At 37.7% G+C, this 21,514-nt stretch overlaps 2 protein-coding genes across 3 annotated transcripts in view; both read left to right on the top strand.

Moving 5' to 3' along the window:
- CRIM1 (cysteine rich transmembrane BMP regulator 1) overlaps positions 1-4,227 on the top strand; it is a 180,443-nt gene extending 176,216 nt beyond the window's left edge. The window contains exon 17 of the mRNA XM_035320216.1: positions 1,281-4,227. Within this exon, the coding sequence (XP_035176107.1) occupies positions 1,281-1,457 (177 nt within the window). The 3' untranslated portion in view covers positions 1,458-4,227. The remainder of the gene's footprint in view (positions 1-1,280) is intronic.
- Positions 4,228-7,334: 3,107 nt separating this feature from the next.
- Positions 7,335-21,514, top strand: part of FEZ2 (fasciculation and elongation protein zeta 2) — a 31,023-nt gene continuing 16,843 nt past the window's right edge. Inside the window, exons 1-6 of one of the 2 annotated variants that reach the window (XM_035321592.1) lie at positions 7,337-7,700; positions 9,276-9,384; positions 11,885-12,001; positions 13,741-13,885; positions 17,280-17,548; positions 20,557-20,637. In XM_035321592.1, the coding sequence (XP_035177483.1) occupies positions 7,459-7,700; positions 9,276-9,384; positions 11,885-12,001; positions 13,741-13,885; positions 17,280-17,548; positions 20,557-20,637 (963 nt within the window). In that variant the 5' untranslated portion in view covers positions 7,337-7,458. Of the gene's footprint in view, positions 7,701-9,275; positions 9,385-11,884; positions 12,002-13,740; positions 13,886-17,279; positions 17,549-20,556; positions 20,638-21,514 lie in introns of both variants that reach the window. The other variant, XM_035321593.1, reaches the window with a different exon arrangement.

Here is a 21,514-nt window from a genome sequence, read left to right as displayed (position 1 = left end):
TACATTTTGGCCGATTTTTCAACTTCCACTTGTTACCTCAGCATGTGAATAAAATAACTGATTCGCTTGACTGGAATGACACTGAGAGAAACTTTTAAAAATACTTTCTGTGGGGAAATTAAAAAAAAAAAAAAGATGCTAATGGAATAAAATAATTTTTTGAGCAAATATATTCCCACAGACAGTGGTCCCTAGGACTTTTTGGATTGAAGCTACCTTTCTTCAGAGGGGAGCATTCTGCATTGTGCCCATGTAGCTGCATGTTCTCTTCCACAGTTGACTCTGTTGTCATCAGATTTTCTTTCTGCTTTCTCTGTGATGACTGTAGGAAAGAAGTTTTGAAGCATGTAGATGTTTAAATATGCTAAGAAAACAGAAAGAAAAAAAAAAAAAAAAGGAAGATAAATTGACATTTGATGTTAATCTAAAAGTAAACATATAGATACAAAGATAGTTTACAGGATTGAGTAATTTGTATTGAAGAGCTTAAGAAGTGGTCTTTAAAGGATGATGCATAAGATACACTTGAAGACAAGTACATTGTTTAAGAGAAAATACTGCTGAAGTCCAGTCTTTTCTATCAAGAATGACAGGTTTTTCCACAGTTATCAGAGATTTTGCATTTCTGCTACACATTCTCAAATTTAGCCTAGAAATGGGAGATCTTGTCTACTGCTTCTTCATTTCACATAAAATATCCCTTTCACATTGTAAAAATGAGGCCTCATTTTGTTTTTTTATTCCTGCTTTTGTTGTAAACTGTTTTCTCACCTGTAAGTCAACTGGTTTCCATAGAATTGCCCCTTGAGGTATCACAATCTCACGTTTAACATGGGAGACTATCTGACTTCAACTGCATGAATAAAAAAAATAAAAAAATATATTAAAAAAACTCTCCTGTTATCTTAGTGGATTTGTAACATGGAACAAAACATTCTTGAAAATGATCAGCAATAAAGATCTTGGAAACAACCTCCTGCACATCCAGGGCAACAAACTGAAGCCCTTGTGTGTTGGTAGACTAATAGATAATGGTTTAACCAGTCCATGTGAGAATACCAGAACTTCACTGAGTAGATGAAAAATGGTGATTTGTAAGAGTGTGTTGGGATATTATTGTGCTTGGCATAAACCTTTACCAAGCTTAGCAAAAGTCCAGGTTTTCATCGCCAATTTGATTTCCCTTTGTGTTTATAGACTTGTACCACAAACATTTGTTAGTTATGGGTCGAATGCAAACGTATTTTGACTGATTCAGTGTTCCCTTTCTGTTTTAACAGCCTTCCTGCCTAAACAATCAACTGGTATATGTGGACTGCAAGAAAGGTACCATGGTCCAGGTGGACAGTTCTCAGAGGATGCTAAGAATTGCAGACCCAGATTCAAGATACAGTGGATTTTACAGCATGCAAAAACAGAACAACCTACAGGCAGATAATTTCTATCAAACAGTTTGAAGAATTGCACCCTTTCCAAGGATTTAAGAAAGAGAGAGAGAGACTAAGTCTGCTATTAAAATAAAACTAGAATTGTGCACTTGCTTAGTGGATTGTATTGGATTTGTGACTACATGTACAGCTCTAAGACCTTACTCGGATGAGCTCTGACTCCTGCAATGTGCCAGAAAAAGCATTCCCACTTTTCCTTGAGATAACTGACCAAGTGTTTTCTTAGAACCAAAGTTTTAAAACTTGTTAAGGTGTATTTGCTTGTAACATAGCTATAGAGGTTTTTTGGGAGGGGGAATCAGGGGTTAGGGGTAGGCAATAAAGTAAAAGGAAGCTTCAGAGAAGAAAAGCTGGTCATGCTTGGCTGGAGGAGAAAATGAATAAAGAATACTGCCGAGCAGCAGGATAGTGGCTTTTCTTGTTGCTCTGAAATTGCATCTTTGCAGCAAATCCTAACCCGAGGTGAAAAAAATATGAAAAGGTCTGATGGTTTTTGTTTTGTTTTGTTTTGTTTTCCAGCTGTTGCTACAATAATATACTCATAGAACAGAATCTGTCACATCACAAGTGTGGTGTAGCTGCAAATATTTTTCTATATGATGAGAAGCTGCAGTAGTTAATGAAATAGCAAGGAAAAGGTTATAGCAGAAAATAAAGGGTGGGCTTATTAAGGATGTATAAAATTATACCTTGTGCTGCTTTTTGTTTTTGTTTTGTTTTCTTCAAAGCTGATTGGCTAGATTAGCCAGACTTTGGCAGAGTTAGCAAATGACTGAGGCCTAAGTAATTCCTGATATGAGCACTGGATCTTTTGACAGCAGTATTGAAGGAAGGAAGGAAAAGTCAAGAACACCATGCAGTTCCAGGGGCTTTTGTTTGTTTGTTTTGTCTGTTGTGGTTTTGTTTTGTTATTTTATATCAATCTCTGGTTGTTCATACAGGAGAAGGAAAAATATTTTTGTTGGACAAAGCTCTTGCTTAAAAGAGAGTAAAAAAGAGACTGTTTTAAGGTTGTTGTTTTTTTTTTTTTCCTGTTGATGTTCTTATTTACTGGTATGCAGATTTAGAAACTACTTCCATGCTAGGAAGCTGCTTAATTTTAATTGTATATTACTCAAGCACCTTTTTTGAAGCTCAGAAAAAAAAGGAGATCATGCTTCTTTAAACTTTAGCATTATAGGAATATTTATGTAAATATAATTATGCTAAAAACAACAAAAAGTATTTGTATGTTTGTGTATATATATGTATATACAAATGCATGTAGGTATACCTACGTATATATACATGCATGTGTATATGCACTATACATATATATACTGTATATATAAAATACTATGTATACAGTATATATTTTTTCTATTTTTTTTCTTGTTGAATGTATTTTTATCTGAGAGAGATTTTACCCAGAGCAGAAACAGATAAACAGGCATTCCATATCAGTGCTTAATCGCTTGTGAGTTTAGAAAAGACAAGAAAAGAGCATCTCATTCTACCTACAGTTTGATTTGATTTGAAAGTGTTTGTGTGCGCGTGTGTGTGTGTGCACTCTTGTGTTTGCGTGTGTACAGTACGTGCACGATTATAGCAGTAAGCGTTGCTCTTGCTACTTGCTACATTTCAGGGTGTTTCTTATTTTTCTTTTCCTGCTTAGCCTTAAAAAGGCTTTTTAATGAATGCATTGGCTAGAGACACTGATGACAATATACATGCAGCACTAATCAGCTCCATAGAATAACACCATCAGCTCCTGGATTTTCTTTTTTTTTTTTCCTCCTTTCTTTTATTTTATTTTATTTTATTTTTTCTTTTCTTTTTTTTTTTTTTTTCAAACAATTGTTTGAAACAACTACTGGAATATTGTCCACATTAAGCTGGAATTTTGTTGTAGCTTGCCTCATTTATAACTCTGACTGTATAATACAATGTTAACTTTCCAAACAGGTCTTGGCACTTTTATACTAATTACCCATTTGTGCATTGCCTTTTTTCTTTTACAAATGCTTGTCATAAGAGACACAGATACCCAGTATGCTTAATGTGAAAAGAAAATGTATTTTTTGTAAAGGAACTCTCAAGTATTGTTGTAAATACTTGGTCAGAGGTTGCTGAACTTTAAAACTGAAAAAAAAAAAAACTAATTTATTATTATAATGACCTAATTTATTAATCTGAAGATTAACAATTTTTTTGTTTTAGAATATCAAAAAGGTGTTCTAGCTGTTTGCATCAAAGAAAAAAATAGGTGTATCATTAAGGGTCAACATTTTTTCTGCTTATATAACTTCAGTTTCCAACCACCAATAAGAAAAAATGTAGTCTCCCCAGTGTTTTATACTCAATCTGATATTGAAACAGAGATGTTTCTGTCCAGTTACTACAAAGATTTTGTCAAGACAAGACATCCATTCCTTGCATAAGAGTAAGCAATCTTTATCCAGAAATTGTAAATGCTTGCTTTTGTTTTACAATCAAGGCCATATTCTGAAAATATTAGCAGGATATAGGACATGGTGTAAAATGTTTTTTATTATTATTATTTTATTATTATTATTTTAAAGATATGATTTATCCTATGTGCTGTATCCATTACACTCTTTTACTTTGGTTCCTGTTGTGCTCTTGTAAGAGAAATGCAGATATAATTTTCTGAAAAATAGATGCATATGTGGCACTCGGAGTGCACTGCGGTTCAGCAGATTGCTTGTTTACTTTTTTAACTGTAAGGCGGTTTCTTGTAATTTGGCTCTTGGCAGCACAATAAAAAATTTTAAACCTACTGATGTATGTTTTCTTTGTTCTCTCAAATTTATTTGAGACATTAGTTTACATCTTTATATTATGGTAAGGTGTTTTTTTTCCTCTTTGAGTAGGAAGTCATATATCAGACCTTATATCAGAACAGTTCAGAAAATACTGTGGGTAAAGGGCAGTTTGCAGTTACTGAATGTTCTGGGGTTTGCACTGAAGAATTTTTGCACTTGAGGAATTTGTGGAATTCCAAATAGTTTCAGCATTCAGTAAAGCACAATCTATCAAGCACACAGTTAGGCCTCTGCCCTGACATTGAGTCCATCTGGTCTAGTTGTACCTATCACAGACAGCCACAAACAATCCTACAATGCTGTGACAAGAGTTTCTATAGAATAATAGAATGGCTCTGGTTGGAAGGGACCTTAAAGCTCATCTGGTTCCAACCTCCCTGCCATGGGCAAGGACACCTCCCACTAGATCAGGTTGTCCAGGGCCTCATCTAACTTGGCCTTGAACAATAGCGTATAGCCTGCAGGACCAGGGAGGTGATCATCCTCTTGTGCTCAGCGCTGGTGGGGCCGCACCTCGAGTACTGTGTTCAGTTTTGGGCCCCTCAGTACAAGAAGCACATCAAGGCCCTGGAGCATGTCCAGAGAAGGGCTACAAAGCTCATGAAGGGCCTGGAACACAAGTCCTGCGAGGAACGGCTGAGGGAGCTGGGGTTGTTTAGTCTGGAGAAGAGAAGGCTCAGGGGAGACCTTACTGGGGAGATGTTATTGCCCTCTACAACTACCTGAAAGGAAGGTGTGGGGGAGGTTCGCGTCAGCCTCTTCTCACAGATAACCAGTAACAGGGCTAGAGGGAATATGGCCTCAAGTTGCGCTAGAGGAGATTCAGGTTGGAAATTAGGAGACTTTTCTTCTCAGAAAGAGCAGTCAGGCATTGGAACAGGTTGTCTAGGGAGGTGGCGGAGTCACTGTCCCTGAGGGTGTTTAAGGAAAGGTTGGCTGTGGTGCTTAGGGGCATGGGTCAGTGGGTGACATTGGTAGTAGGGGGACAGTTGGACCAGATGATCTTGGAGGTCTTTTCCAACCTTAACGATTATATATTTGGTGGAAACATCCAAGGGTGGGGCATCCACAACCTCTCTGGGCAACCTGTGTAATGCCTCACCATACTCTGAGTGAAGGATTTCCTCCCAGTCCCTAATCTAAATCTCCCCTCCTTTAGTTTAAAATCATTCTCCCTTGTCCTGTCATTAAAAGGTCTGAGGAATCATAATTGGTACTTCAAGGACTTCCTGGGCCACAGATTATTCATTTACTTATTAGCCTATAATGTTGTGGTTTTTTGTTTTGTTTTGTTTTTCCTTCTATTAATTTGTAAATTAATAGAATTGATGTAAAGTTCTGGTATGTATCTTTCTGAGTGAAGGAGTTTTTCAGCTTAACTACTTCCTGTGTGGAAAGAGTGACCACACACAATTCTTTATTTGAACATGCCCCCTTGATGGTTTTATTTCATATCCTTTACTTTCTGCCTTCAAAGTAGCAGTGGATCATCATTTACATACCACCCATTAATTTAGAGACCTGCATCTTTTTTTTTTTTTTTTTTTTTTTTTTTTTTTTTGATCTAAAAAGCCCAAGAGCTGTTCCATGCCTTTTAGCCAACCTTGCCATTCTTTGTACTTCTTATTCTGTTATATCCTTTTGATGTTGAGGCCAAAAGAACAGAAAAAGTCCTCATTGTTTAAATGTTGTACACCCTAGAACTAGCATCATATTTACTGTTTTGATTGCTACTTGAAAATGAGTCCATGTTCTTAGAAAGCCAACTTTAATAATCTAAAACGCCCAAATAATAATAGTTATTGCAAAGCCCATTAATGACTTTGACTAGGACAGATTATTATTTTTGGGCATCCCTTTACATATCTATATGCTAAATTTCCAGTAATTACCCTTTCTAGTTAACTGTTCCAGCATTTTTGTTCCTTCCTGATATGTCTATGACATATGTCAGACTATCGCTGACAAACGTTTGAGTTTTTCACGTGAACAGAACAGTACGCTAATGTGTAAAACAATGGTGCAGCCACATTTGAACATTCTAAGCAGTCCTGACCTCCTTTGCCCTACTACCAGCATCAGAAAGGATTGTATTTGGAATGCCCATACAGACCAGGGCTTGACAGGTTGAAAAAGCTGTAATCGAGCAGGATAGGACAAAGGTCTTTACCTGAATGACACAAAAATGCTTAACAGGGAATTATTTTTTCCACCTGCTGTGTCTCTTTTCAAACATCGGGTGGGAAGAATGAAAAACTTAAGGCTCAAAACAAAGGAAGGTAAGCAGAGAAACTTTGAATCATTGAATCATCTAGGTTGGAGAAGACCTTCAAGATCTAGCCCAACCATCAACCTGACATACCGTGTCCTATCACCAAACCTTGTCGCATCCCCATGGCTCTTGAATAGGAGGTGTGGGGGAGCTGGGGGTCGGCCTCTTCTCACAAGTAACTAGTGATAGGACTAGAGGGAAGGGCCCCAAGTTGTGCCAGGGGAGGTTCAGGTTGGAAATGAGGAGACATTTCTTCTCAGGAAGAGCAGTCAGGCATTGGGATGGGTTGCCCGGGGAGATGGTGGTGTCACCGTCCCTGGGGATGTTCAAGGAAAGGCTGGACCTGGTGCTTAGGGACATGGTTTATGGGTGATAGCGGTAGTAGGGTGATGGTTGGACGAGATGATCTTGGAGCTCTTTTCCAACCTTAATGATTCTACGATTCTAGACAGCCCAAGTCCAACGATGAAATTAAGCAGCGACTAGTCGTTTTTATTTTTTTACAAAAGTAGGGCAGCGTCCCTTAAAACTCCTCCACTTCCACCGACCGGCACCCGCAAGAGCCGCCACCCGCCCTGGAGGCGGATCCCTATCCCCACACCGCCTCGGGGCAGGCTGCCAGGGTCGAAGGTCCGCGCCTCCAGCCCGTAGGGCGGCGGGCACGGCGCCGGAGGTGACGGGCTGCCCCAGCGCCGCCGGCCGTGCCGTGCACCGCCCCGAGCCGCCGCCTCCCCCCGCCAACCGCTCTCGCGCTGCGCTCCGCCCCCTGCGGCCGTTGGGAGCGGCCGTTGGGCAGCCGCTGCCCGTCACGCGCCTCCTCCTTCCCCCTGCCGCCTCCGGAGCTGCGGGAGGCGCCGGGAGCGCGCACGGCCGGGGGCGCGCAGCCGGGGGGGGCGGGTCTCCGGGTGCCGCGATGGCGGCGGCGGCGGCCTCGCAGCGGGACCCGGGCGACTGGCAGGACTTCTCCGGCTTCCAGCCCCCGCAGGCTGGCGGCGCTCCCGAGGCCGCCCGCGACAAAGGCGGCTGGGCAGGGGGGGATCTGGGGGCGAGGCTGTCCCTCTGCTTCCAGCCCCCGCAGGCCCGGGCTGGCAGCGGAGGCGAGAGCCGCGTTCCGCTGCGGCCCCTCACGGAGCAGAGCGCCCTGCAGGACGACGAGTGAGTACGGACAGAGGGACAGACAGACAGACAGAGGGGAGCGGCGGTACCCGGGGAGGCCCGGCCCGGCCTGAGGGGACGTGGGGCTGGCGGGGCAGAGCGCCCTGCGGCTTGTCCTGGGCACGGGGCCCGGCCTTGCCGCTTCCCCTTCCTCCTCCGGCCGGGCAGCCCTGGGGAGGGAGCCCTTTGGTGCCTGGAGCCGCCCGTGCCTGCGGCCCCCTGGGTGTCCCTCGTCCCAGAGGGGACCGCTCCGCCAGGCGGAGTGCCTGGCGTTGCTGCGCCTTCGGCTGCTTGCCGGCTGCCTGCTGCTCTGCTGCACCGCTTGGGGCTGAGCGTGGGAGGGGTGGAAGGCAGATGGAGAACGGGATCGCCGGGTTGCGACTGTGGTAACTGCTGTCTCCCCTCAGCAATAGACCGCTTCTGACCTCTGCTGCCTTCCTGTTTTTATTTTACTAGTATTTATGTTCTATTTTATAGTAAATTTCAGTGTTAGCTTGTCTTCATTATACAATCATAGAATCATTAGAAACACTGTCTGTCTTCATTATACAATCATTAGAAACACTGCAGCTTTTCTTTTACTTTGAGGTAACTAAACTGTATGTCTAATTCCAAGAAACAGAAAAAAAAACCTCCACTCAGCAAATGACTGGGTGTCTGATACAAACAGTGATGTAAGTACACAGAGCTGTGAATCAGAGATGTTGAACAGTGGGAGACTCTGTCTGCCCTTCTGTCTCTGGCTCAGGCATTCCTCTGACCTCTGGTGATCCTAGCTAGGCAACCACTCCAAACACGCATCAACAGCATGTTGCTGTTGGCAGGGTTAGAGGCAGGGTTTGTTAGCTGACTTGAGACGACCTGCTCACAGGGCTGCTCAGTTTCAAAATCTGAACTGGTGTACCAGAACAGGACTGCATTTGCAAGCCTAGAGTCCATCATATACTGTAGACAAGATTAAGGTCAACTGTGAACAAGAGTGATGGACTGGGATCAGCGAGAGTACTTCTAAATAAAACAAAATTACTGTAAAATTTTAGCATAAGTTGTGCATATTCATTATTCAGTGATAAACAGAGAGAGGAAAAAAAAGTATGACAAAAGTAGCTAAAGCAAGCCATAAAAATAGAAGTTTGGCTCAGATGTTGCTATTCAGCTAGTTGCTATTCTGCTAGTTCCCAATTTTAAATCGCAAAATGCGAGGAAAACGGGAGCAACGCTAGGAAAAGAATTTATAGCTGAGATCAAATTTCATTAGGGGAGGGCTTGCCCACTACCCAGGAAGATTTTGAGTATAGTTATATAATTAGCAATGAGGCTGTCTCTTTGTTACCTTGCTTTGTATTTCTACTTTGTATAAATTTTACATTTAAAATGAGAAATAAAACAGTGTTTATTGAAAACCACTGTCACCTGACTTCAGAACTTGATAAAAAATATTGTCAGTAACTTGAAGATGAATATTTAAGGGAGAAAAATTAGTCATTGATTGAAATACCATTACAGATACGCTTACTGCTGATAAGTTATTGTTTGTTTTAAGTTCTGCATCTTCATTTTTATTCTTCTCTCCAGGATCTGGAATGCCTTGACCGATAATTATGGTAACGTAATGCCAGTTGACTGGAAATCTTCCCACACCAGAGCTTTGCACTTGCCAACGCTGAATCTTTCAGAAAAAGGGGTAAGTTCTGATGTTAATTAGACCAGAGCACGATAGGTAACATTTATGTGGAATGCTTTCTCATTGTACAAATCTTTCTCCTATCTGTTTTATCTTGAACAATGTTCTGGGTAAGGAAGGAGAAAAGGGAGTATTCTGATTTAGTAAATCTGTTGTGGACTTTTTCAAAGTTGTTCTCATTCTGCAGTCAGGTGGAGACTGAAGTAGATTCTTTAACAGAAAAGGCAACCCAGGGGTCACTGAAGTGTAATGCTTTATTTTGTTTTTCTTATTTAACAAGTGAAATGGTTTTCTAAAGAAGGACGAGCTTCAGCAATGTTTATAGAAGGGTTTGTCCTCTGATCTTCTTAAAAGTGGATTAAAACACTTTGGTAAGAAAAGCTAGGAAGAATTCTCATCTCTCAGGTCTTCTGAGGAAACGAGTTGTTTATCTTTCAATGGGGTGAAGTTGAATTATTTTGTAAAAATACCTTGGTGTGTAACGTGAGAATAGATTAATGTTTGATTTCTGCCATCCATTAGAAATCCACAGCTACGTTTTACTATGAAAGGAGTAGTTACTGTTCTGGTGAAAAGGATATCAGAAGAAAACTGACTTTTAGGGGTTCTTCAGGGGAAGATGGCAACGTGGAACTCACTTCATCTTTCTCTGAGTCTGATGATCATCTCTTGATTTTGACTCGTGTGTATTCATTTTTTATTAATAGAGTGCTCGGATTGTCTAATTTGTTTTGGAGTAATTAGATCCTTGCATTTAAAGTTAAAAACAATTGCAGCCCCCTGTGGTCTGATCATATTATGTGACTGAAAAGATGGACTGAAAGACTGGCTTTCTTGATAAGGAACTAGTTACAATATAAAATATTTAATATATTTTTTGTAAGTTTTGTGGGAAATTTTGATGGAACTACATGAATGTAAAGTTGATTGGCTGAATTAGAAAGACACTTAGGTATGCTGCCAGTAGAGGAAAACTTAGTTTATGAATTTAATATAGCTCAAGTTTTTTCAGCTTTAACTCCACCTGGCATGTCTTTTGATGTGTAAAGCCCATCTGCTTGGAAGCATTCAACACACTTTTTTTTTTCTACTTGTCTATTTCAGCAGTATTTCTGGATATATGACAGCACATATGGACCAGCTTGTAGCTTGTTTTAACTTCCTTACAATGAATGCTAACAGCTAAACAACATTTCCTTGATGCATTTGAAACTAATAATATGCCATTGGACTTGTGCTTGAGGTATTTCTCTTCCTGTTCCAGGAAGAAAAAATGTCAGGTGAATGAGGCTGATTCATCAGATCTTTGTTGGTTCACATCACAGACCAGTGAATATTTTTGTATGGCTCTGACAGTGAAAGGATCAGCTGGGTGGAAGTCTTGCACAGTGGTACAAGGAACAGGATTGCGCAATTGCTTGTTTTGTATATTTCTGTTAATTACTTTTAGACAGGTCTTCCCCTGAATCGCAAAAACCATTACTGCCAGCACAATGAGTAGGAGTGTGAGGGCAGAAACAGGCATGGAGAGTGGCTGGGTGGTCCTTTGGGCATCAGCTGTAGTTTAGGTTGGTTTAGGTGGTTTATTAGCCTATATTATCAGAATATATTCTGGTAGTCTCTCACAGTATTGTTTCTGGGGATGGCAGGAAGGAGGAACTGACCCCTTCTAGCTATGCTGTTATCCTTGCTTACAATCTCAGTTGTTAACCATTTCAGGACTGCAGACATTAAAGAATGACAAAACTTAAATATAGGTGAACAAAGATTCTTAGTGGGCCCTGTCACTGCATGGTTATTCCAGATTCTGGGCACAATTCAACATCTGACTTCCTTCTGATGTCTGAAGGAATACAAAGTGTGTGTTTTCAGGTGACTTTAGCTTTTCTAGGCTGGTTTGGCTGGAATCCAGTAACAGAAAAAATGCAGAAAAAGCAAACCACTTTGTAAATAAGCTGTAATACGTCAGTGGAAGAGTAAAATATACCTGACTGATCAAGGTGCAGACTTAAATAAACGTGTTGTATTTTTAAACCAACAACAAAAAATTATTTAATTATGTGAAAAAATATAAAAGCACATAAAATAACAGATTTTTGTAATATTAGGTATTATATGTAGCTTTCCTCCCCCACACTGAAACCTGTGTCTTCATTTAAGACAACTGCCTGACTTAAATACCTACATTGGATTGACAGCTTTCCCTGGAAATATATGTCATCGTGTACAAGGTCTTTAAATTCTGAGTTTTTTTTTATCTTTCAAAAGTGACAGCTATTTTAACTTTCTACATTTACAGTTTTGATTTCAGTTATTAAGGCACTTCAGTTTCCAGGCACTTGGCAGCAAGAATCATTGATTCCTTTATTATGGGCAAGGAATATGTTTTGTTTGTGTGAAAGTCAGTATTAGTTTCCCTTTTTTATTTGTATACACATATTACACATATAAATGTGCATGGGGGATTTATATAAAAAAAATACATTTTCATGCTTTCTAGGTAAATGATAACTTAAACCTTGACCTGTCAGATGATGAAGAGCTGAGGGAACAGTTGGATATGCATTCTATCATTGTTTCCTGCATCAATGATGAACCACTATTCACAGCAGAACAGGTAAAGTGTTCAGCAAAGACACTGTTGTTCTTGTAGTACTTTCTTTTCATCTGTAATCATCTTTTTGTTCTTCTTCCTTGCTGTTATGATAGCTAAGCTTCTTAATTGTTCTTTTTTTAGAGTTGTAATAATGTGTGAGATATTATTACATCATTCAGATTTGAAAAACTTCTGGCTCTTCAGGTGAGGTTGATATACAGGGTTTTTGAAATCTTTATCCCCTTCTTATCATGAATTAGTCAGAAACACTACTAAATTAAATATATGGATTAAAAAGTCAAAATATTTTCAATATGGTGGTTATGGTGTTTGTAGTTTTCAAGCCTGACAGCATGGACATTCATATCCACATATGGCTTTGTGGTTACTAAGAATTCTCCGAAGCTTTTGCCTAATATGAGAGTAGATCAACACTTTTCCTACTAAGCATTTGAATTACTTGGTGACTGAAGGCTTCTGTTACAAATCCACAGATTTAAGCTCTCTTGAGAATTGCTCCTTTGAGTGAGGTTAATGTCTGTCCACTAAGATCCTGCTTAAGTAAGCAAATGCAAGAGTTCTTGTTATTTCAGTGGTTATCTTTGAATTCTTATGAGCATGGTTACTGAGAGTACAAGAGCTGAAGACTGCTTGAGTAGTCTTTGCTCTTTTTTTACTGCAAGGTGGATCTGAACAATGTCTACAGCCGTTAAACTTGCAGAATTTGATCTGTTATTTATTCAGCTAACGATTTAGCCTGTAGACATACTTTTCAGTATAAAAAATGAACATAAGTCCTTTACATGCAGGATTTCTGTTCTTATACTTTCTATCTGGCTCAGATCTTATCCCCAGGGAAGGGAATCAGCTTCAGGTTATGATGGATCAGTTCATAAAACTTCCCATAAGCACAGCAGATTATCAGGTTATTCAGAACTTGTTTTGGCTGACATTTTCATTTTGTCTGGAAGCAATTTCATATTAATGGTAAAACAATTATGAGAACAATAAGCTAATACAGATCTGAATGAACAAATAATATGCCGTATACTATAAAGAAAATGATAAGGAGGATGTAGTTTTGATGGTTCTGGGGTAATATTAATACTGTTTCTTCTGATAGTCATATAATGGGACTCTACCATTCTGATATAAGTACCAGATCAGCAGGAAGATTTTGTCATGTTGAAGGAGATGGAGAGAAAAATACTCAGACTTTAAAGAGCTGAGAAGAGAGAATTCCATTTGCAGTAGATGGCTTTGTTTGATGTTTTTAATGTCATCTTTGTTCCATTTGTACTGAATTTTCTGTAAAAGAGGCATCCATAAAAGTACACAACAGTTTGGCTTAGAGAAGTACAGTGAAATTTGGGGGTATAAAAAAAATGTAATTGACTTTGTTTTGTTTTTCCTTTAACTGAATACTCTGGAAAGATAGTCCAGCTTGCTTATTCCAGTTCAGTTCTCTTAAGCAGAACTTTGTGTACCTTCATATGAAAATAACTGTGTGGTTTCGACACATCACTCATAGTGAGATCACCAACACACAAGGAAAAGATATTCTCAGAGAATGAGAAGGAAATATCAGTATGTTTTTTTTTTTGTTCTTCTGAATCCAGTCTCAGTATTAGTTTTGTCCAGCAACATCTGTGCTAATTGAAAGTAAAACAAACTCTTAAGCTCTTAATAGATTTGCTTCAAATTGCAGGCTGTTTCTATTCTTGCAGAGAGGATTTTCATAAGGATTTTCTTTTTTGAAGGTGATTGAAGAAATAGAGGAAATGATGCAGGAATCGCCTGATCCAGAAGATGATGAAACGCCCACTCAATCCGATCGTCTCTCCTTACTTTCCCAGGAAATTCAGACACTCAAGAGATCCAGTACAAACAACAGCTATGAAGAGAGTAAGTGATATTTATTTAGTATTTTGTTCTTATGTCTATTGAAAATACTTCAATGGATAAGATTGCCATCCTTGTGAAATTTCTGCATCCAATAATATTTTCAAAATGCATAAATTCTCCCAAAAGGAGAAACTAGAATTAGAATGTAAATAGAAGACTTACCTTTATCAGCATTCATAACTTAGAATAAAAATAAAATTTCATAAAATTTAGAATGTACTGAAGCTTGATTCACTGTAATGAGGTCCTTTCATAGATTATGTGTGAAGCCTATTATTTTTATTAAACTTTATTAAATTCTAAAGCTAAATGCTTTCTTGACGCCACTATGCTATTAGTGTTTAAGGAGATGAGCTAAAGCTCCTGAAAGCCATGTGGTAGGTAAAAGAAAACAGTGTTTCTTTGGTACTGTTTCAGTCGCTGCAACTTACCTTGATATATAGTAACACTGAAATGAAGAAACCATTTTTTCCTACCAAAAGCCATGACCATTCCTCTCTCCACCCCTTCCATTCATCTTCAGAAAACTTAAGAATTAAAAAGCTTTGTGTCATTTTCTACACAGAGGAAATAATCTCCTCTTCCTTATATAAAAGGAGAAATTACATGTATAGCTTAAGTGTAATATTTGGATTTGTTTGCAAAAGAAACCTCTGATTAATCAATTTCATGATGGAAATTTGTTTCATCTGCTTATTTGTCAAAATCTATTTTAGAAGGTGATAGGAACGCATCTGCTAGCACATCCTACTACTTTGTAACCTTTTAAAAGTTTGGTGCTTTCTTTCCTGTAGTCTGGGTCAGCAGTATAAATTCTACAGATGATTCAGAAAACTGGCTGACCTTCTGTGACATGACTTACGGTTTCTGCTACATCTCAGATTTATGGAGGAGATTCCATTTTCATGGTTGGACTCATAGCTGTCTTAACACATAAATTTCAGGAATGTGAAAGCAAAGTGTATCTTGCTTAGCAGGGCTTCCTGCTCTTCTGACAGTTCCATATGTCCTTAGGTTTGGAGTTAATCAAGCTTGCTTTGTTTCCATATCATATTTATTTTGCTTTGCCTCAGGAGCTCATCTTCTCTGTTGCATCTTTATGAATTAAAGGTTGGCCTTGGCCAAATAATTCCCTGAGTTACTTTGGCAGATAATTTAACTTTGCTTCACCAGTTTCTCAGAATCTGCTGTCATATCTCTCAGTTCACTGTTTTATGGAAAGCTCTTGCTACCTTTTTTGTGTGCAAAGCCACTTCAGAATTGGTCTGCATATCTCCAAATTTCTTGCAGGTTTTTCCTGGAAACTAAGTATGTCCTGTGTAGGACAAATCAGAGGTGTTATTCTTGAAGACTGAGAAAAAGAAATGGAAGTTTTTATTTGCTCTTTTCTTAGATGGGAAAAGATTTGTATTAAGACAGTCCAAAAATAGGAAGTTACGGTTCTGGTTACACAGAATAGTCCTTTAGTTTACAAATGTAAGATTTAATCCAGGTAATCTACTGAATTTAAATTACTCTGTTCTCACTCACCTGTATCAGATGAGTAATTTCTGTGTAGCACCTCTGTAGCCTTTGATCATAACAACTGATCAATCATAAGTCAGGATTGCAGTTGAGGAATCTGTCCTACTCTTTTGGGTTTTGAACAATTGATTTTTAGGCTGTGAAGCTAGGTGTTAAGTGTTGGGACTCACTGGTACTCTCGCTGTTCTTTATTCATTAAATAAAACGGTGGTGCAACCGATGTTTTTAAGTCTGTCCTCTGTACTGAATGCATGTTGCATTTAGTTGTATTAATTTTTTTCTCAGTTTCACAGACTGTGGGGCCTATTACGTCCCCTGCACATTCATACACATGATAATCCTATATTTACCTTTTTTCTCCTGCTTATGTTTGAGTTGACATTGCTATTTCCAAGTACTGACAAGCATAGTTGACTTTGCAAAAAATCAGTGCTGTGCTAAGACCTACTGTGGCATGCAATGACTGCAAACACAGCTGAGATGCTGTTAGGCACAGAGGCTATCACCCACATGCTTAGAATAGTTTAAGCAACAGTGTAGGTGGTGGACAGTTCAAACTCCTTGAAACTTAGAGCCTTTAGCATACTGTACTGTCACAGTATTCTAGCAGAGTTTAAAGCCTTAACAGATTTCGTCGCTTCTCCTTTGGTAAGGGAGAAGGAGCTTTCTTCGATTAGTTTTCCCTGATGTAATTTAAAAGAAAGACTCACATTTCACCTACTACCTTTTTTAATGCTTTTTTTTTTTTTCCTGACAGCTATGCTTCATTGTAGTTTCTGGGCTTATCTATATTTTTCAATACTTGCCCATGAGCACTTTCCCTTACATGTTTTTTTGAACATAAAATTTGAACATAACCAAATAATCGCAAACACCTATTCAGTGTCTTTAAGTAGATTGTACTTTTCAGTGTAAGCAGGACTATCTGGTGTTCAAATGCCAATGAAAATGATGTTCTTTGACATAGCATCTGGGACTTAATAGTTCCCTAGGTATGCCATATGTAATTGGAGGAGTGAGTACCCAAGCAAGCCTCAGAAGATTCTTCATGGTCCTAATTCACTGTCTGTAGTGTGTTACTAAATGGTATCTTTAAAATGCAAATCTGAAGGGTTTGTTTTGTTTCTAAACCATCATTTTACAGGCTTCTAGTGTAGCTTTGACCAATGCAGACTCAGGCTTTCTCAAAACTACTAGTACTTATTTTTGCTTGAAATGAGCCTATCAGCCTCCTTTGATCTAGGCCCTTGTTTCAGGTGATACAAGGCCATGCTTTTGATTACAATCACCAAACAAAGAAAACTTGGAGGTTTCTTGTTTTTTTTTTGTTTGTTTGTTGTTTTTTTTTACTACTAAAGGCATTAAGGAGTTTGTAAAAGTTTGGTCTTTTATTAATATGCCCCCACACCTTACTAATATCTCTAAGAAGATTCCCCCACAGAGTGTTTATGGTTTCTTTATTATTGTAGGTGAAAACTCCAAGGATTCCAGTAGTGTCAAACTGTTGATTGTTTTGTAGGAAAATACAGAGATCTTCCATTTTGAATAGTGAGTGCAGATGGAAGATAATAACAAAGGTGTTAGTATTGTAAGTTTAGTACTTACTTCTGCTTCCTTAACTATGGCATTCCCATTCTATTTGCAGATTATCTCTGATTTCTCAGAAATAAACAGAAAATTTAAAAATCTTATTGCTAATCCTGTTTCCCGTGTGCTGAATTTATTCCTTTAGGAATATTGTTTTGTTCTATGTAGTTTTAGAACTGAATTTTTTATTTAGAAAAATTTCAGAGTGCTTTTTTCATGCAATCCTGAACATATTCTTATGCTTAAAATCTTGACAGATTGCTTTTTTATGAACTATTTATAGGGGTAAAAAGATTGTCTGTTGCTGAGTTAAATGAACTGCTAGAAGAAATTGAGACTGCTATTAAGGATTATTCTGAAGAACTGGTACAGCAGTTGGCACTACGAGATGAGCTCGAGTTTGAGAAAGAAGTGAAAAACAGCTTCATTTCTGTCCTTATTGAAGTACAAAATAAACAGAGAGAGCACAAAGAGACAGCAAAGAAGAAAAAGAAGCTGAAAAATGGTAGCCCTCAGAATGGGAAACAAGAAAGAGGTCACATGCCTGGAACAGTAAGAATATTTTTATAACTGTGTATACATTCAAAATAACTTTAGTTTTTCCTTATGGAAAAGTAAAAGTCCTAGATTAGAACAAGTAGCTGGTATGCCTTCTTCCATGTCTTTCTTCTATCCTTCTTCAGACAGTTTTTTTTTCCTCAAGTTTGTATAAAGCATTATTATACTATACTATCCTCTTCTCATACCCAGAAGAGGAATTCTGATGTTTGCAAATTTGCCTGGAATCAAAATACCTTTCCTGCAAAAAATGTTGTCTTTTGATATTGTGTTTTGTGTTCTATTATCAGACTAAGTAATCTTCTTAATCTGTTTGGGTCTAGAGTGAATTTTAATATGTGTACCACAACTAGTCTTGTGGGACAATCAGTATTGTTATTGACGTAGCTGCTCAGATATTTATTAATCATGTTGATTTGGGGCTAGAAAAGTAAGTCTTACCCTGCACCTCTGAACCATATGGTAAAGTTATCTCCAATGAGAGACAGCATGAGGCCAACATTTAACGTAGATGTACATGGAGGAAATAATTTGGTTTGTTCTTTGCAGAACAAAGCAACAAAAGCAAAAACATCTTTCAAACTGAGTTTGAATAATAGGAGGTAGAGAATGAGAAATTAGGTCATTATTTTGTCAATGCAATTTTGTCTGTCTTATCTGTCCAGCGTAATTTTACATGGGATTATGTTGTTAGAATTTCGAAGCATCTCCTATAGGATGTGGAAAATGTGCTTAATGTATTGGGGGTAAATGGCTAAATCCTAGAAAGAATACTTTAGTTTTGCTTGAGAAATTTCTTTTTCAAATTTAAGTGATAAACATCTGTAATGAAACATTCTCATAAGTTTAGATATAAATTCTGAAGAATAAGATAACTGCAATGTAACCCAAAGATAGTTCTGATCTTGTGTGAAAGGCAGGTCCTGACAGAAAACAGGCCTGATGTTCATTCTGGTCTTGCAGTGGTAGATCTCTTCTTTTTCTATCTTTTTTTTTTTTCCCACTTGTGGAGAGGAAAAGACAATGTGGACAGGCTTTATTAAGCATTATATTAAGATCTAGGCAAGGTTTACTAAATTAATTAATTGATACACATGTATCTGCGCATGGAATTGTGCTAATCCTTATCACTTAGATTAAGAGCATTTTATGTAAATTTGAAAGTATTTACTGACTTTAATCGAAAAGTCATCCTTTGTGTATACAGCTAAATTTTAATGGAACTCTAAGCAAGGAATTGTACTTCAGGAAAACAATACAGAATTTTCATCACTTTGCAAGAGCAAACTGAAGAGTTCAAATGTATTCCTTTTTGTTTCTCAGTCATGGAAGAGCAAAAAAAGTGGTATTCTAACTAGAAAGAAATCTACTTGGTTTTGAAACTTGAGTCAAGTGATTTATTATCTTAGTTTCAAGTTTAGAATCTTGAATGATGCTTTCAAATACAAATGCATGTGGTCCTGATACAAGATGCTGTCAAGTTTGGTTACTTCAAGATGTACGTGTCCAATTGCTTCCTGAGATGGGTTGAACAAACTAGCTCCCAATAAGACTGTAGGGTTAATACGTGTGGTTCCTTTGAAAACAGCTTCCTCTGTTATTAAGTAGATTTGAGAACCTTCATCCAGAAACAAAGGTGCAAGGTTCTTTCCTTCAACACTTTTTTTTTAAAGCGCAAATAATGCGCATAAAAATAATAGTATGCTTAGGTGACTTTGTGAAGAAGAGGTGTTTTTTTTTTTTTTGAATAAAATTAATATATTAAAACTATAATGATGTTTCATTTAAATGCAAAATTTGGGAATAGGATTAAGTTACTATATTCTGAGAAAATCAGTAACTGTAAATACTGTAGTTAGATTTTAATAAATACAGGTTAAAGTTCTTTATTTTTGATACAGGCTTTGGGTAAATTGCTTTCTCATACTTCCAAAACTTTGGCTTATTTCACAAGGGCAAACTAGGGGCAAACAAGGGCAAAATAGGGGATAATTAAAAATACTCAGGTCTTGAAGATAACAATTACTTTAAGCAGGATATCTTGGAAGAGCTAAGATAGCTTTGGTAACATCTGTGTTTTTATTTACTGACCTCATTGTGCTTTAGAAAGCAAATGAATATGGTATTCCAGCACATTTTATTACCACCTCTTCATAAAGATATACATTCACATAAGTGTGCACATCATACTGCTCTCTGTCAACAGCTTGGCAGTTTGTTCTTTTTATATTCTTGCCAGTTGCTGAATGTTATATTTAACTTTAAACATTAAAGTTGTTCTTTTTTTACTTGCCTTCTCTTCCAAGGAAAAAGAATTACAAAGTGCAAGAGAAAAATTGTGGTTGGATTGTATATCAGTTTTCCTTCAATTGGATTCTATGTAATGGAGCTTGAAATTAATATGGATGTTTTATAAACCAATTGTGTATATTTTATCATATGACAAAAATGGGGAATACAGTTGACAACTAATTGTTGCTTCAGTTGTGGAAAAGGAAGCACGAAGGCATAAAGTGTTTTAAAGTGGTAGAAACTGAAATGATTGTCTCTGAACAATATTTCTGATAGGTGCTAAAAATCTCAAAAAATTATATCAGTAGTTTTAGAAATATATTGCTTAAACACAAAAGTAAAGGAAATTGTACCATGAACTGAACTTCAAAAAGTACTGCTTTGTACATTTGAAAACAAAACAACGAACCTTAAAACACAACTCTCAAATTGCAGACTTTTTTAAAAAAAAAAAAAAATGTGTGAGGAGTTGTTTAAATGTAGTTCATGTTTTTATCTAGATATACATTATAGCAGATACTATTAGGTTTGCTTTTTATTAATAAAAATTTAGTGGATAAATGGAAAAATTAGAAATGTGCTGAAATACACCTTAGAGCTTGTCTTTGTCATTAGTCTTACTGTTATAGTCTTGATAAATGCTGATTAATAGTCTTCTGAACTTTTCTCTGTCCCTTTTTTTTTCTCTGCCCTGTTTTCACTACCTTTAGCGCTTCAGCATGGAAGGGATCTCAAATGTCATACAGAATGGCTTCCGCCACACGTTTGGAAACTCGGGTGGAGAGAAACAGGTGCTGGGCTATCCTCAATTTCCTTATTCTTTGCCTGCACTTTTGGTAGGAGCAGAGATCTTGAAAATTGCCAGTATTTGAAGATAAATGCCAAAACAGAAGAAATAGGGAAAAAATCTTGGCATCATAGTCCTTTCCCTGCCTCAGGATTCTAAGCAGCCAACAATCTCTCCTCTACTCAACAGCTTGAGACAGTTCAGTCTTGATGCACTGAAATTATAACCCGTATTTGTTATTTATGTGTTACACCATACTAAAGGTCTGTTTTGGCATAATGTATATTTCAGATATATTGCATGTCTGTAAAAATCTAATATCCAACAGAAGAATATACACCAAGTTAGACAAACCATTTCAGCCTTCAGCATTAAGGACTTTGGTAATGTCTACAACAGAATAAAAATTGTCTTTTTTTCTTCTAATGTTCAGAATTGATGTGTTTAAAAACTGAGTAACATCTGCAAAATGCATGAACTATATTGTATGTCCTTTTGCCACTGAAAACTGCATGATGTTAAAAGCAGCCATATGTAGGCAATACAGATTACTGATATAAAACACATAAGCCAAAGGCAAGTTTTTAATGACTATTTCAATGTTGAAGTGTACAGCACAGCAACCCAGCTTCAGTGGGCATCACTGTAAATGTTACATACACCTAAGTATGGATTTAGCCTCTTTCTCTAGCAAGGTGTGTGTGTAAGAGATCATGAATGCATACATAGATGCAGCTATTTATCATCTGTTTTGGGGATCTTGAACACATGCATAGAACTAACCCAACAGAATTGTTATCATCTAATATTTCAATTCTGGTCATGTTATTGCTGTTCTTTTTTTTTTTTTTTTTTTTTTGCTATTGTTGCTGTCTTTACCA

Source organism: Oxyura jamaicensis, chromosome 3 (genome assembly GCF_011077185.1).
Source record: "Oxyura jamaicensis isolate SHBP4307 breed ruddy duck chromosome 3, BPBGC_Ojam_1.0, whole genome shotgun sequence".
Classification (NCBI taxonomy): domain Eukaryota; kingdom Metazoa; phylum Chordata; class Aves; order Anseriformes; family Anatidae; genus Oxyura; species Oxyura jamaicensis.
Note: the sequence above shows the minus strand (reverse complement) of the source record. Positions and strands in the feature narration are given on the sequence as shown.